This window comes from Zonotrichia albicollis, chromosome 3 (genome assembly GCF_047830755.1).
Source record: "Zonotrichia albicollis isolate bZonAlb1 chromosome 3, bZonAlb1.hap1, whole genome shotgun sequence".
In the NCBI taxonomy this organism is placed as follows: domain Eukaryota; kingdom Metazoa; phylum Chordata; class Aves; order Passeriformes; family Passerellidae; genus Zonotrichia; species Zonotrichia albicollis.
Genome location: NC_133821.1, coordinates 4,800,978 through 4,816,890, shown reverse-complemented (window position 1 = coordinate 4,816,890; position 15,913 = coordinate 4,800,978). Strand labels below are relative to the sequence as shown.

The 15,913-nt window shown below is 43.0% G+C and overlaps 1 protein-coding gene across 1 annotated transcript in view; it reads right to left on the bottom strand.

The window, feature by feature from the left end:
* Positions 1–15,913, bottom strand: part of PKHD1 (PKHD1 ciliary IPT domain containing fibrocystin/polyductin) — a 240,494-nt gene that overhangs the window by 159,002 nt on the left and 65,579 nt on the right. The window contains exon 36 of the mRNA XM_074536510.1: positions 985–1,135. Within this exon, the coding sequence (XP_074392611.1) occupies positions 985–1,135 (151 nt within the window). The remainder of the gene's footprint in view (positions 1–984; positions 1,136–15,913) is intronic.

Sequence of the window (15,913 nt, the reverse complement as noted above, 5' to 3'; positions counted from 1 at the left end):
CAATTTTTGAAAATCTCTGAGCCTAGACTGAGCAAGGTCAATCAGTTTTGGAAATGTTCTCATGATAAGGATAAACTTGCAAACTTTTTATCGCATTGTCATTCAAATTTAAAATATAATTGTCAAATACATGACTTTCACCATCACCTCAATGAAAAACTACTACCTTTAGTATTATTTAGTATAAAAGCAATTTTACTAGCAATGATCCTGGTCTTTAAACATATCAAAACTTCTGCTTTCATATTTTGAGCTCTATTTCAGCAGAGGCTTAACTTTGAGCCAGGAATTTCACCAGTACAATTATACTCCCATAATATCAGGCATGTGTACAGCAGATTCCACAACCAGGATCTAACTTTCAAGGGCAAAGATTTCTGGCATGGAATTACAAGTCCTTTAAATTCTTACTTTGCACCCACAGAAATATCCCTCCCTCATTCTTATTCTGGGCCTATGTACAGGTAAATATACCCAGCAAATCCAGGTTTTCCCACCGCAACTGTGCTCAGTTATTTACTTACTGCCCGCAAGCTGGGCTCTAGGATTTGGGATTATTTACTGCATTTGATTGTTGTGACCTGCAATTCTATAATGTCAATAATTTTGTGAAGGTGTTTGTGACACACCTGCCGCAAAGAAGTCAAACAGAACAGAGTAGATTTTTGTTATCTGCAGTGCTATTATCACTGAACACTGCTTAGGACAGCAGCAATTTTGGTGGACTGGGGAAAGAAAAAAGAGGAAAAAGGGCCCTTTTGCTTATATTGTCATTATGCCTCAAGCAGCATAAACAATTCCTTCTGCACGCAGAATATTTTAATTCTTGCCCTGTCCCCCATCACTGCCCCCATCTACTGAGAGCAGGTTCAGCCTCACAATCATCTCCTCTAATGCTGGAGCTGGGGAATGGAAGGAGAGACCAGAGCCATGAAAATCCCCATCCCTGGAGGAAGAAGAGCGCCGAACCCCCCTCCTGCAGACCTTTGAGCTGCAGCAGGTTGAGGACACTGGTGGTGGTCCCCAGGAGCACGGTCCGGCCGCCTTCTATCGTGACATTATCGCCATCTCGCGGCTGGTGGCCAGCAGGCCAGCTGGAGTCCTCGTCCCAGCGGCCACACCACTGCAGGGCAAGCTGCAAAGAGAAACATCCAGAGAAGTTTCAAAGCTCGCCCTTTGCCATCTTTCAAAAAGTGGGTTTGCTCAGGGAACAGCAGAGGAGATGCCAAAGCCGCATCCTGAGTGGCACTGGCACCTTCTCTGCCGTGCTCTGGGCAAGATGACTTCCAAAGAGACCCTGTGTAAAGGAATAGATGGATGCTGGCACTGAAGAGGTGCTTGGCCTTCAGGAATGCTTGTCACAATTTTGGGGTCGTCCCTTGTCTCCTTCTAATCTAGGGAATGAGGGATTTGCACCAGGGCCTACCACAGGTTTCCTGGTGTGTGTCTCTCTCTGCCTCCCGAGAAGCAGAACTGCACTGTTATTTCCTGGCAATGCCATAAAATAGCCTGGAGAGCTTGGAATTAAAACATCTTGCTGGATGGGCAGTATTTTTCTTTAGAGGTTTTTGGTTTTGTTTTTTTCTAATGTCTCTCCTGCCACTCATCCTCATTTGGACAGACATTCCTCCTCTCAAATACCTTTTAAGCTTTCTCTGCTTATCTGGTTTATTATTGCCTCTGCTTTGAGGGTGAGCAAAGCAGTTCCAAATAAAGCCCTGAATAACTTGAAAACTGTTAACAGACTGACTCATGATGTGCAATGGTAACATGATTCCTGAGTTTAAAGGTTCCTCCTCATCTCTATACTTCAAGCATGTACTCTGCGGTGAAGATTTTGTAGATCACAGAATTGTTTGGGTTGGAAACACCTGAAAGGTCATTTCCTTCCAGTCCCCCTGCCATGGGCAGTGACACCTCCCACTAGACCAGGTTGTTTAGGGCCCTGATGGTGAATTTCTGGAAGAAGGTATGAATATTTTTGCCTGGACATCTGTGCACAAGTGTGGACATAGACATCCAAAATATATTATTTGGTCTCATATGTGAAACAGCAAGAAAATCCTCTACTCATCAGAGGCAGTGGTGGGGGGAGACATGGAAATATTTGTGGTCCTCACTGGGCTGTGCAACAGAACAGCAGTGGAAAGAATAACCAAAACAGCAGTGGAAAGAATAACCTCAAGACAAAAGCAAAGCAGAGTTACTCCATTTTCAAATGGAGCCCATCGAGTGCATTAAAGCTTTTGCTCAGGAGCTGCAGTGGAGGTGAATCAATAATGGGGGTGCTATGATCGTTATTCTCTTTTACTGTGCTGTTTTCAGGTTTAGTTTCATGTGCCTGATGTTTTACAGAATATTTCCCATGGTGCTGTCCCTGAGCAACCTGGTCCTGTGGAAGGTGTCCCTGCCCATGGACCTTCAGAAGAGCTTTAAGGTCTTTCTAACCCAAATCACTCTAATTATTTAAATGATTCCAAACTGTTTTAATTATTTTCACCAGGGAATTAGAGATGGTTTCCAAGCTAAATGATACAATGGGTTGATATCCTCTCTGGCTGGATGCTGGGATTTTCTACAATCCATTCTATGGTTTCTCTACAAAGGGAATTGATTCAGTTCAGAGAGAAGCCTGGGACTGCATTAACACATAAGGCAGTAAAAAATGCTTGGGAGTTAAAACTCTGGTGTCAGAGGGAGTGAACCACTTCATCATTACCGAAGTAAAATTATTGCATAGTTGCTAAGAGTAGTAGGACAAGTTAAATTTTCATTAGTTTATATAGTTCAGAGATTTAGGACAAATTTCCAGCTGAAAGGAGAGATGCCTTTACCCATTATCTTTCCAGGGAGGCTGTGAATTACTCTTCATTGATGATGGTATGAAGCAGATTGCATAAAATATACAACAGATCCAATGAAAAACAGCTAATTAAACTTGCGTTTATCTCAGAGGAGAGGACAGTTCATAGAAAGGTGTGTACACTGTTTATCATACAGCTGGAGCATAAAATGACAAATCCAAAAATTTCTGTCTGGCACAAATGCTGCCAATGCTATCAGCGTGACACTGGAGGAGGCAGCTGGGAAATGGTGGAATCCACAGGAACATTTGGTTGAGAAGATTTCCTGAGTGCCTTTAAGACACTCTGATGTCACTCTGACCCTCTGAAATCACTCAGAACCTTCCAACTAACTCTCATGGGCAAGCTAGGCTGCAAGGATTGTGACAGACCTTCTTGCTAGCACCACTTGCTAGCAGTTAGTCAGCTGTTGATAGAAGCCCTGCAAGAGTTAAGAATAAACTCCTCTTCTGAATATTTGGACTTTTTTTTTTCTTATAAGATGGCAACTATGGATTTTTAACTAGAAGACACTCTTGCTCTTCATTTAACCTTCTCTCTACCTAACATCAGTGTTTGAGCTTACTCAGTTCCTGCTGTCTCCTCTTAGAGGACTCAATATCTGTTCAGTTCTCCCAACACCATCTGGCACAAAAATCTCACTGTTCATACCTGACAGTGGAATCACAGAATCACAGAATGGTTTGGGTTGGAAAGGACTTAGAAGATCACCTTGTTCCACCCCCCCCCCCCGCCATGGACAGGAACACCTTTCACTATCCCAGGTTGCTCCAAGCCCCATCTAACCTGGCCTTGGACACTTGCAGGAGTGAGACAACCACAGCTTCTCTTGGCAACCTTTCCCAGGGCCTCTCCACCCTCATAGAGGGAGAAAATAATCAAGGTCATAAAATTCTCTATTTTTCCACCCAGTCCATACCTAAAAGTTTCCAGTGAGAAAATGCCTGGCTTAATCCACTGTCGTGTGCACCTGTGTGTCTTTCAAGTTATTTCTGACTTGTTAGATCAATATTTGTAAAATATTGTAAAATCACTTTTTCTTCTTTATAAATAAAATTAAACAGAAGAACATCAGCTAAATAACATGAGACCAAGAGCTGTTTATTCTCACAGAGAGAATAAATCCAAAGAATCTGTTTTAGGAGGAGAAAAGAGGGTTTGTTCAAGGAACACACTTTAAATTACCAGAGCACAGAGTGGGGTTAGAGGGAAGGCAGCTCTGTAGGGATTGAGGAAAAACATCATACAGGTTTGTTTGGTGACTTTTCTCTTGCAGACCTGCACCCTTCCCTAAGATGAAAGAGCACCTCAAGATCTTTGAGAGAAGAGGGTGTGGTCTAATGCAAGTTTAGTGAAGCAGACACCTGCCCTGAACCACCAGTACATTTTCCTCAACTTTGTGAATCCCATGTGATTATCCTCCCTGATTTCTGGGAGAAAAGCACAGTGCAATCTCCAGCTGAAACAGAATTCTTAAAATCCTTTACAGAAGGGTGGTGGTGTTTATCTCCAGCTCCACTAAAGCAGCCCATGATAAAATAACATCAACTAATACACAAATTAATTGCACATCTCTCATTGAGCAGGGCTGGTGACAGTGTCACAACATCCCTCTATTATTTTTTTTTTCAGACAAGCAAAATTCTTTCTTTTTCTATTTTTTCCCCTGCCTGACACCCTGCATTTGACCTCTGGTATTTAATTGAAATACTTCTCAGCCTGAAGAGCAGCAGCAGCTGCCGGTGCCAGGGCTGTGGCTGAGTGCCCACCCCACATGGGCTTGGTGAATGAACCAGAAGGAACCTGCAGAGCCAGGGAAAGCTGTGTGTCAGCCACTGGTGCTGGGCATTTCCCTCCTGTGCTTTTCCCAGCTGCAGGAAAAATGGCAGGGAGCTGGAAAAACCAGGATGGGAGAAAGAGGAGCTGGCATAAAGCAAACTCTGAGCTGTGAAGCTGGAGCTGGCTGGCAGCAGCTGCTGCAGTGGGGTGGCAGCTCCACACTCTGGCTTCAGTGTGCACCAGAGCTGGAAAGATGATTTGGAGGGAACAGAGCTTATGAGACCACAACATCTCTGCAGCCATCTGTGTCGCTGTCAGAGCTCACATCTGAGTGTGGCCAATTTCAACGGGGTTTAACAGGAGAAGCAAGACAACAAAGATGCTGCAGTCCTGCAGGGTTTGTGACAATCAGTAGATAAATTGGGGCATGAGTCTCTTCTGGTTGTATGCTTTATACAATGTAATGAGTTAAATAAATAACTATAACCTGAACTGAACAGGTAAAATCATCCCCCAAACTGTTGCAGGATGTGCTCTCACATCACACACCCATAGGAAACGCACTCTGGCAACATTTCACATTTTGAATCCAGCACAGCAGATGGCATTAACCCAGCAGGGAGCCAAACCTGCAAAATATGGACAGAAACTTCCTGGGGATGGGAAATCACCACCAGAACTGGGAATCCCTAAGAAACCCCAGTTGTTCTTCCTGGGGCACCAAAGAGCAGAAGGAGCTGGGAAGGGATCTGACCTGAAAAATCAATGAATAGAGTCCTGCAAGTGCTTTCCAGCCCTGACATCCATTTGAAATGTGTCATGTGCACAGGAAATTTTATTTTCTAGGGAAAGTTTTACCCAGAGGTAATTTGGGCTCTGGAACAGGTTCCTCAGATCAGAGCACCAAGCTGGAGGGAGCTCAGAAGCATTGGGAGAAACCTCTCAGGCACATGATGGGATTTTTGGGGTGTCCAATGAGGGCCAGGGGTTGTACTCAATGATCCCTGCAGGTCCTTTCCAACTCAGAATATTCTGGGATTTTATGCACAACTCATATCAAGCCCAAACCTTGTGTACCAGGCCCATAGCTTGTTATAACTAACACAGGTTAATTTTCCCTTCTCAATCATATCTTCAAAATAACTAATGAATTATATAAAAGTAAAATTACATTTTTGTAGCATACAATAAAATACACACAATCTCTTCGCAATTCAGCACCTTAACCCCCTTTCCTGCCTATTGCACCTTTTTTTTTTCATTTTCCAGGCAGATTTCTTTCCATTTTATGTTTTTTAGCTGCTGCTGTTGTCAGCCAGGCTGGGGTTGCCTTTCTGTCAGCCTTTGGGGACACATCCCAGGATCAGTTTGTCAGCTTGTGCCTGTGACTGCCAGGGCTCAGAAACAGCAGCAGTGACTGCAACAACTGAACAAATAACAGTGAAAAACTTAAATTCTCACCCAGGTTGGTAAAAAATTCACAAATAGGAAGGATATTAAAAATGCAAGGTTTGAGCTTTTAAAGGGTTGAGAAAGTCCTGTTTAGATACAGAATAGATAATTTGATCATACTTTGGGATAACTTTATAACTTTTTTAGTTAAGTGGGGTTTGTTTAGAGTAGACTCCCAAAAAAAGACTACAATAACAATTACAGGGACAAAGATAAGAGCTTTCATCCTCTCATCAGAAAATAAATTTTAAAACAAAACCAAGAAGCAGTGATTTACCTAAACACAGACCCTGCTTCCTACTGTGCTCACTATTCTCCCTTCTTCCCTAGATTTTAAGGAGAAATTCTTTACTGTGAGGCCCTGGCACAGGTTATCCAGAGGAATTGTGGCTGTCCCATCCCTGGAAGTGTCCAAGGCCAGGCTGGAAGGGGCTTGGAGCAATCAGGGATAGTGGAAAGTGTCCCTGCTCATGTCAGGGGTTTTGAAAGAATATATTGTTTGATGTCACTCCCAACCCAAACCATTACATGATTCCAGGCTATGGGTTCCACCTGTGGCTTGCCAGAGGGAGAATCCAGAAAGCAGGAGGGTTTTCCCACCAGCTCCAGCCTCAGCAGGCAGTTTATCCTTTCCCCCAGCCCCAGCTCATGGCACACAAACCACACTGTGCTTCCTGCAGTCTTTAGCAGGAAGAAGTTTCCCCTGTCCCAGTGAGCGCATCCACGAATGAACAAAAGTTTGGAATGCTGCCCACACATCAGAGATTGACACCCAGGAGAGCAGCCTGGTGCTGACAGATTGCCATTTAACCAGCAAGTACGGAGAGCAAGTGTTCCTGTCCTCAGCCAGCACGGAGAGACAAGGTTAACATTCCCAGTGATGGAGTGCAGTGCGCATTTCCCCACGCCACACGCCCAGGACTCCACACCACATTTGAAAACACTTTAATTTCAGTGATGGATGCAGGGGAGCTCACTTTCCAGGCTGTGAACTCTTAACAGCTCCTCAGTTTAATACATCAGGAAAAGATTTACACCCCCTCACCCAACTCCCATCCACCTGAAGGAAAGAAAAACGTATATTTGGAGGAGACAAAAGAGAAAGGGGAGGTATTTTATTATACTGGATGTCTTTTACAAGGGAAGTATTTTCAGCCATCTGCTCTAATTATTCCTCCTGTATTGGCCACCATCTTCATGCAACAATAGAAATAATTATCTCCTCAAGGGCAGAAAAAAATATTTACAGAAACAAACAAAAGTTGATTATCTTTAGCTCCTAGGGAAAAAAAGAAACAAGTTACTCCTTAATGAAGGAGCAATTAGGAAGGTGGGTAGAACATCTATAATTAAACCAGACAAATTGGTGCAGGCTCCTCCCTCCTACACATACTTGAAAGGGATGCAAATGCAAGTTATTTGCTACAGTCAGTAGAATTAACAAGCAAAATGCTGCCTAGTGCCCAAAGAAGCTGAACCTGTCTCTTGGCATCATTCCCTGCCTCTCCTGCCTGTCACACCTCTAACCCTTTGCCAAATTAACTGAAAAATACTCACCACAACTGTAAAGCTGTGGAATTTCAATTGGCATGGGGAGGTATTCCTCTGTATAACAGCATCCCCAAGACAATTTCAGGGTTCTCATTCATCCTGTTCTTTAAGAAGCCTCCTGCCTGCACTTCACCACTCAGTATAAAAGAAAGTGCTTTTTCTCTATAAATCAAAACCAGAGAATTTTTGCAATTTTCTTTTCATTCTCTGTAGTGTATAAAAGTCTTGCTCTCTGAGAGAATGAAGGCATATACACAGTTATGTGGGAATGGTGGGATGGGTCCATCCCAAAAAGAGAAATAAGAATATATATATATATATATATATATATATATATATATATATATATATTAGATATATATTAGAATATATATATAAGAATATATATATAAGAATATATATATAAGAATAAGAAAATATCTTATACTGTGCAAAAACAAGTATAAAGCTAAAAAACATATTCTCTTTACTAAGAGCGAAGCCTCATTTTATGGCCAAGTATATGGATTTTGACTTCCAAAAAGAATTTAGTAGAATTTAAGTGTCTGTGCTATGAAATCAATAAATGGCCTGACTGAAGATGGTCAAGGAACAGGCTGATCAGGGGAGTGGTGGGATCATCATCCCTAGAAGTGTTCAGAAAACACATAAATGTGGCACTTGGAGACACAGCTTTGTGGTGGACCTGGCAGTGCAGGGGGAATGGTTGGACCTGATGATTTTGGAGATCATGTAAATTTTCCAAAGTAAATTATTCTATTTCAACATAAATTATTCTATGATTTTTAAGGGTGAATTTCCCAAGGCTTCTCCAAGAAGTGTCAGGACAGAAGGTACCACCTAATGATCATTACAGGTGCAAACACCAACCAGGAAAGAGCTGCAAACCAGCACACTGGGAACACTTCTTTAGGCAAACCCTGCCCATTCCAAAATGGCCAATTTTCACTTAAATAATAATAAAAAAAAAAAAAGACAAGTCAGAGATTAAGAATTACCATTATTATGTAGTGTTTCTCTTGCATATCCATCCAGCAATTCCAGAGAAGCAGCCTTCAAATATTTCAGTTGCCTGTACTGAGTTTCTTAGGAAATCAGAGTGCCAAATGAGTCTAGTGGATCCTACAACATGCTCAGCAACACCATAAGGAACTTTTATTCATGTGCACATCACTACAGTGCTTCAAATTTGCATTGATAGAGGCATTTCCAAGCTGGATGTGAGGGAGAAGAAAGTGAGAGAGAGAGGAGAACCCCTGGAAAAGTTTGGAATGGAAAATCTACTTCCATCCTCCCAGTGAAAGCACCACATTCACCTTTATCACTTTCATTTCATAGGATCATGGAATATCCAGAGTTGGAAGGGTTCCACAAGGATCACTGAGTCCAACTCCTGGCCCTGCTAAGGACACCTCAAAAATCCCATCCATGGGTAACCTGAGCAGACACTGGTAACCAAACTGGGCAACAAAGGTAAAGAGATAATGGGACTATCTTCTTCTGGTTCTGAAATAAATGTTTCCAAAAATGACAGAAATTGTTGTGCTCAAATCACAAATCACTAAGGACATAGCCTTAGACACATTCAAAAAACAAATGAATAAAAACAAACAAAAACCAAATAAAAAAAATAAAATAAAATAAAATAAACCCACAAAAAAAAAAGAGAAAGCAAGATATCTAGAGAACTATATGCTGTGAAAAAATTAATCATTTATGCCAAAAGACAATATTATCCCCAAGAAGCCTGGAAGGAACTGTAGCTGTGAATAAACCAAGCATGGAAATTAGCAGAATGCTTCTGAATATACCTGCATGGAGAGGCTAAAATAGAGACAAGCTCAGTTTTCTCTTATGAATTAGCATTCTTGACATAACTGCCTGGGAGAGGCAAACCTGGAACACAACCCAACAAAGCATTTCCAAGGCCACAAGCTGATATTTTTATCACTGTCTGCATCATCTGCTGCTGTGTAACTTCACTTTACCCACTACTCCAGCTTTAAAATGCAGGTGGAATTATCCCACCAGGTCCCTCTTTAATTACTCCCAAAGCATTGACACAGCAAGGATCAGGGCTGGGTTCATGGCTGGATATGTGATGCACTATCCAATACCTTTATTTTTAACTGAGACTGCTTGTACCCTGAGTTAAAAAGAAAGGATTACTTTTCCCTTTTTCCTATTTCTTTTAATTGCAGCTGTCCTGCAGAAATCTTTCTGACTTCTGCTGAGTTCCACAGGCACAAGAAGGGAAGAATCTGGCTGGGCATGTTCTCTATGGGACTGATGAATGACTCTAGTCTCTCCCAAACTATTAGAGGATAAATCTGTTTACACACAAAAAATTGACCTGGGCTGGTGAGGTGGGACTAGAACCAGGAAACTGGCATGTCCCAGAGGTAAAAATGCATTTGCAGCCAAGAGCATTAGTAACTCAAGACCATAAACAAGCCACAGCATCATTAATTACTCAGACAGGGGCAGCCGCAGAAGCAGTGAGAAGACCCAAAAGCCAACTGTAAATAGTTCATTGAGCTGATTAGCTCAGGAAAAAAATGAGTGGGCAGTTTTGGAGGTCAGAGGCCATGGCACAAGTCAGTCTCAAGCCAGTTTGCAACTGGACAATGGCATGAGAAACAGCTTAATTCCTGTTAAAAAAAAAAGAAATCCCAAACAAAACCAGCAAAGCCACTTAAAAAACAACAACAAAAAAAAAAAAAAAAAGGTTTATTCAGCAGGGGAGTAATCGCTGCAATTTTGAAGCACAGAAGGTAAGGCTCCTTGCTCCAGAACTATTTAATTAAGGACATGGTGGATTAGTTAAATCTAATGGTGCTTTTATCGAGAGGATACTGAAAAGACATCATTGTTGTCAAGGGGCATATCCCAGGTATAGATGAGACATCTTTGTACGCACATGCAATGAAACTCACCCAAATTCAATGTAAAATACCAAATAATGCAGGCATATGACCACTATTAACTCTATTATTAAACTCCACTCCATAATTAAACAAATCATGAGAACCTCTGGGAAGGTCCCTGTCTCTTTACCACACATGAAAACAAAGTGCTGTTCTTAGGTCTCTCAGAGTCATGGTGGGAGGATGAGCCTAAAATAAGAAATCTCTATTTCAGATGTTAAAGCAAATGCCCTGGGAAGCAGAGGAGCTGTTGTGGAGCACATGAAGACCCTTGTTTCACAGAATGTGTATTTTCTTGTAACTCCTTGTTAATTCACAAGAATCTTCACAATGTTCATTTACAGGATGGTTATCAGGGAGTGATTATTTATTATAGTGGAAACTATCCTAGTACAGAGTTTTAAGCCCAACTTGCTGAAAATTCTGAGTGTAAACACATTGAAGAATTTAGTGCAACCTTCCAGTTTAGATACAACAGGACTGGGTTTTCCTTTCCAGAGCACTGTTAAAGGGCACACATAATTTACACATCTCTCTAAACCAGCCACTTCTCAAACTCTGGAGGCTTCTGAGACAAATTAAAACCAGCAATTTAATGGTAATGAGAAAATTACAGCATCAAGTTGTTTACACAAGCAGGATAACCAAGCCTGGTGACTGTGTCAGCCTTTGCACTGTGCAAATATTGTCTCCCAATTGAATGAGCTTGAGCTACACTTACTAATCTCAGAGCAAATATTGCAAATGCAAAGATTAGCTCAACAATTTGCCGACCACCTGCAGGAAAAGTAACCAAATTACGTCCTGATGTGTCATCAAGCAGGATTCCTGAATAGGTGCTACAGTAAATGGGGTGGGAGGAGTAAGGCTCATCCACCCAACAGTGCCAGGGAGGGCTGATGATTTTTTTTTGGATCAAGCAGGAAGATAAACAGAATAACAGAGATGTTTGAGATGGAAGGGACCTCTGGAGATCATCCAGTCTTACACCCTGCCAAAGCAGGGTCACCCAGACCAGGTGACACAGGAATTCATCCAGGTGGGTTTGGAATATCTCCAGAGAGGGAACTCCACACCCTCCCTGAGCCCTGTTCCAGTGCTCTGACATCCACAGTGTAAATTTCTTCCTCAATTTGAGGTGGAACTCCTCATGTTTTAGAGGCAGCTGTGAAGGTCAGAGCGCTGGTGTGGGATCCAGCCTTGGACTTTCCCACAGCCTCCATGGAAGCATAGGGAATACAGATGAGTTTATACACAAATCATCTCCACAGCAAACCTGGCTTAGAGGGGGTTCAGAGTGATTTGCCAGGCAGACTGAAAAGTGCTTGGAAGAGAGCAAACTGTGTTTAGGCTACAGCTTGGTGTGTCCTATGCACAAAATATAGCAACCAGGCAGCAAAACCAAAAAATCCAAGGACAAATGTTGATTCTGCCTTAATTGCAACCACATCTCGTCAGCCCAAGAGTCAGGGCCATTGATTATTACTGGGCATGACCATCTACCCAGGGTAGGATCCCATGCAGAGCAGCAGCATTCATAATTATCTTATATATTATTATAATTCACTGCATCAGAGGGATGACTACAAGTGTAATGAGGTGCAAAGTGCTTGGCCAGCAGCAGAAACACGGTTACTTCTCAAAGGTTCATCATAAAATTGAAAAGGTTTGAATTGGAAGGGTCCTTAAAGCTCATCCTGTTCCACTCCTTGCCATGGGCAGGGACACCTTTCACCTCCCAGGTTGCTCCAAACCCTGTCCAACCTGGCCTTGGACACTGCCAGGGATTGAGCAGCAACAGATACCCTGGGAAACCTGTGCCAGGCCTCCCCACCCTTTAGCAAAGAATTTTTTCACAGTATCTAATCTAAAAAGCTTTCAGCTTAAGGCAATTACCCCTTGTCCTATTACTCCATGCCCTTGTGAAAAGTTCATCTCCAGCCTTCCTCTAAGCTTCCTTTAAATCTTGAAAGAATCATTTCCTCTCACACAATACTACAGGGATGCAGGATTTGGGACTCTCAGCAGCTACCAAGGCTTTCCTGCTCCTGCAGAAGTTGTGGCAGTGATCAACTCTTGCCCTGACTTTTTAAGATTTTCTAATCCTTCTGATGTTTACATTCTTGTAGCAAACTTTCTCACACACTTTCTGTGCATAACTTATTATTTTGCATTCTTTTATAAAAGAAGAAAAATTTGATAAACTGTTAGTTTGTCCAGTATCATTGGAGAGGTGGCACTTTCACCCTCCAGTCCACTGTCACTTTTAAAAAACTATAATTGTTAGAGTCAGAAGACAAACTTCCCTTCTCTTCACCTTGACAGCAGCAGTGTGTGCTTGCTGTGTTGTTTCGTGTTCTATAGTGACAACCAACAGCGCAGCTGTCTGACTTCTGCAATGGAAACAGCCCCACACCTGCCCCTCAGGTAAAGAATCTCACCCTGCACAGCTGCTATTTCAGCAATGTCAGCTTTTGGAGCAGCTCCTCCTCACTCTGCAAGCTTTCAGAGCCCTCTTTCAAACTCGGTGTCCTGTTTAGCTTTAGCACATCAACAACATGCTGCCCTCAGCCTATCTGTGTGCATTATCTGCTGCCCTAATGTATCGTGTACTGAGCCACAGCATCATTACAGGTAAGTGCTCAGGTTTAAATGCAAACATAATTGCATAATGTGGTACAGCCAGGAAGAATAATGCAGGAAATAGAGCCAGCTCCATCTGATAGCGCAATCTGACTGGAACGCCGGCCCTTCGGATCAAACGCGCAGCCCCAGATGGGGCAACCAAGAATAAAAGTGCTTCGTGGTATCTTTATTGTCATCATCAAAAACACTTATCTGCCACAAAGGTAAAAAGGTGAAGATGGGACTGGTACAGAAAAGGTCACAGAAGCAGCAGGGTATCACCAGGTTATGGGGGCAAGGACAATGTCACACCCCAGCAAATGCCACCTTTGCCCTGTCACTCCAAGCTCAATTTGCCAGTTCCTAATGGGAATCTGAGCACCAAGTGGCATTTAGAACACTGGCAACACCCATGCCATTTTCCTGCAGCCAGGGGTGTCTCTTTAACTCTGATAAATCCAGATAAAGCCTCCCTCCCTACTGCACAAGGAGCTGCCCAAGAAGGGGAGAACATTCCCAACACAAGACGCCTTCAAAATGAGAACATGTCTGCAGCAGATAGGTTCACTTTAATACATTTATTTTATGTAGCTAAAATTAGAACTGATTCTCAATGGAACAGCATTTCCTTCTACTTAATTTTAAATTTTTTTCAGTAGTTTGGGCTCACAGTGGCACATGAAAGACAATTTCAGGGGTGCAGACAGCCTCACAACAGAGGCCAGAAGGCAGCTGAAGTTAATTCAGTGCACTTTGAACCAGTTGGCCTGAATGAGAGCTCCTCCACTGAAGAGAGCATCACACACGTCATGGGACAGTAATTGCTCTTGTCATTTCAGGAGGTTTTAGCCCAAACTTCATTCAAATCAGACAAGATGAGAGCCTATCGTGAGAGAGAACCTCCCCACCAACACACTGCCCTCTGAACTGAGCAGCCTTTGAGTTGAAAGCACAAACTTCTGCTGTCTGAGCTGTAAAAACATCCCTCTGTCTGTAACAGGGCTGTAACAGCTCATCTTTGTTGGGAATACAGATCCCCTGAAATAATACACTCCATGGCCTTCACTCTCTGCCTCCCACACACACCCTTGTCTGCCTGTGAATCATTTGGCAGGATATGAAACCCAGGCTCCTTCCACCCAACAGTCCCTGCTGGCACATCCTTACCCCAGTATCTGAATTCATACAAATGCTAAAGGATGCAGATGTGTGCTGAGTAATATTCCAAGGGCCAATTTTGTTTTGGAGAGTTGGATGCCATCCCAGTGCACACACACAAAAGAGGATGTAGGTAAAAGTGGAACTGCCAGCTATCACCACCTGGAGAAACCCACCCAGAATTGTTATCCATGGTATCTGTATTCAAATCCTTCTGACAATCCAGAAACTCCCTCCTCCAGATCTGAAATTGAGCACTGGCTTGGGGCCAGCATCTACAGTCCTCTCAGCATGGAAAAAACTCAATCTCTGCAGCACTGTCTGGGCATCTCAGCTTTGAAGCCACATTTTTAGCTCAGTGGCTCCATGCCCTGACTCACAGGGCTCCCAAAAAGTCACTGCAGAACAACACTGACTGCCCAACTTCTGAACCAATTCATTTCAGGGAATCATGCAATCACAGAGTGGTTTGGGCAAGAAAGGGCCTTAAAGACCATTTAGATCTAACTCTCTGCCAGAGGAAAAGACACCTTTGACTAGACCAGGTTGCTCCAAGCCCCATTCAATCTGGTGTTGAACATTTCCAGGATGGGGTAGCCAAAGCTTCCCTAAGAACCTGTGCCAGGGTCTCCTCACCCTCACAGAGAAGGATTTTTCCCAAATATCTTACCTAAATCTACCACAGAATTATCTGTGCTGCCCTCCTGGGTTTACTGGTGAGCTCAGGGAAAAATTCCCTTCAACACTGAAAACAAAAATTGCATCTTCTACTCACCAAACACAGGTGAAGGAAGGAGGAAAAACTGCAAATAAAGGTGAATTTGAGAATGAAAGAGCAAGAGAGTGTGTGTGAGAGAGGGAGCACTGTGACCCCTGAGTGGGTGAGGCTGAGTCTGACCCTTGATCAGAATCCCAGACCCAGAGAAGATGTGTGAAAGCAGGAAAATAAACCAATAAGCAAAACAGCAATCTCTTTCTTCAATTTTATTCGAGGAAGTTCAAATTTACCCAGCTCCTCACAAACTGTCTTTGGCTAAAATCACCACTAACGAGCTCTGACATTTGAAATTTAACTGAATATGAGCTAACAGCTCCCAGCCCTCCACCACCCAGGGAGCTGACCAGGAATATTTTGTTTAAGTCATAGACAGGGGCTAAACTGAGCTTTATTGAGAAGACCCAGCATAAGTGTTTATAGCACCCACTTCACCTGATGCTCCCCTGCCCTGGCAGTCTGCTTTTCTTCACGGGGACCACAGAGCTCCCAGTCCCCTCCTCTCCTCCCCAGCGTAATTATTTGCTGATTTTTAGGAGGTGCCCTCGCAATCCCTTAATGAAATCCTTTGCTCTGCAGCAATTCACCAGGACAGATTGGACACGAGGGGCTTCCACTTAGGGAGCTGCCAATCAGGGGGTGGTACCCAGCATTTAGTGAGCAGTTGTCAAGCCAGTCTATCACCCGGCTATTAGAGACTCATCACAAAAACAGCTTGCTTTTACTGGCAACCACAGCAAATTAACCCTTTCCTTAGAGACAGGGGGAAGCCTCGAGTAGAT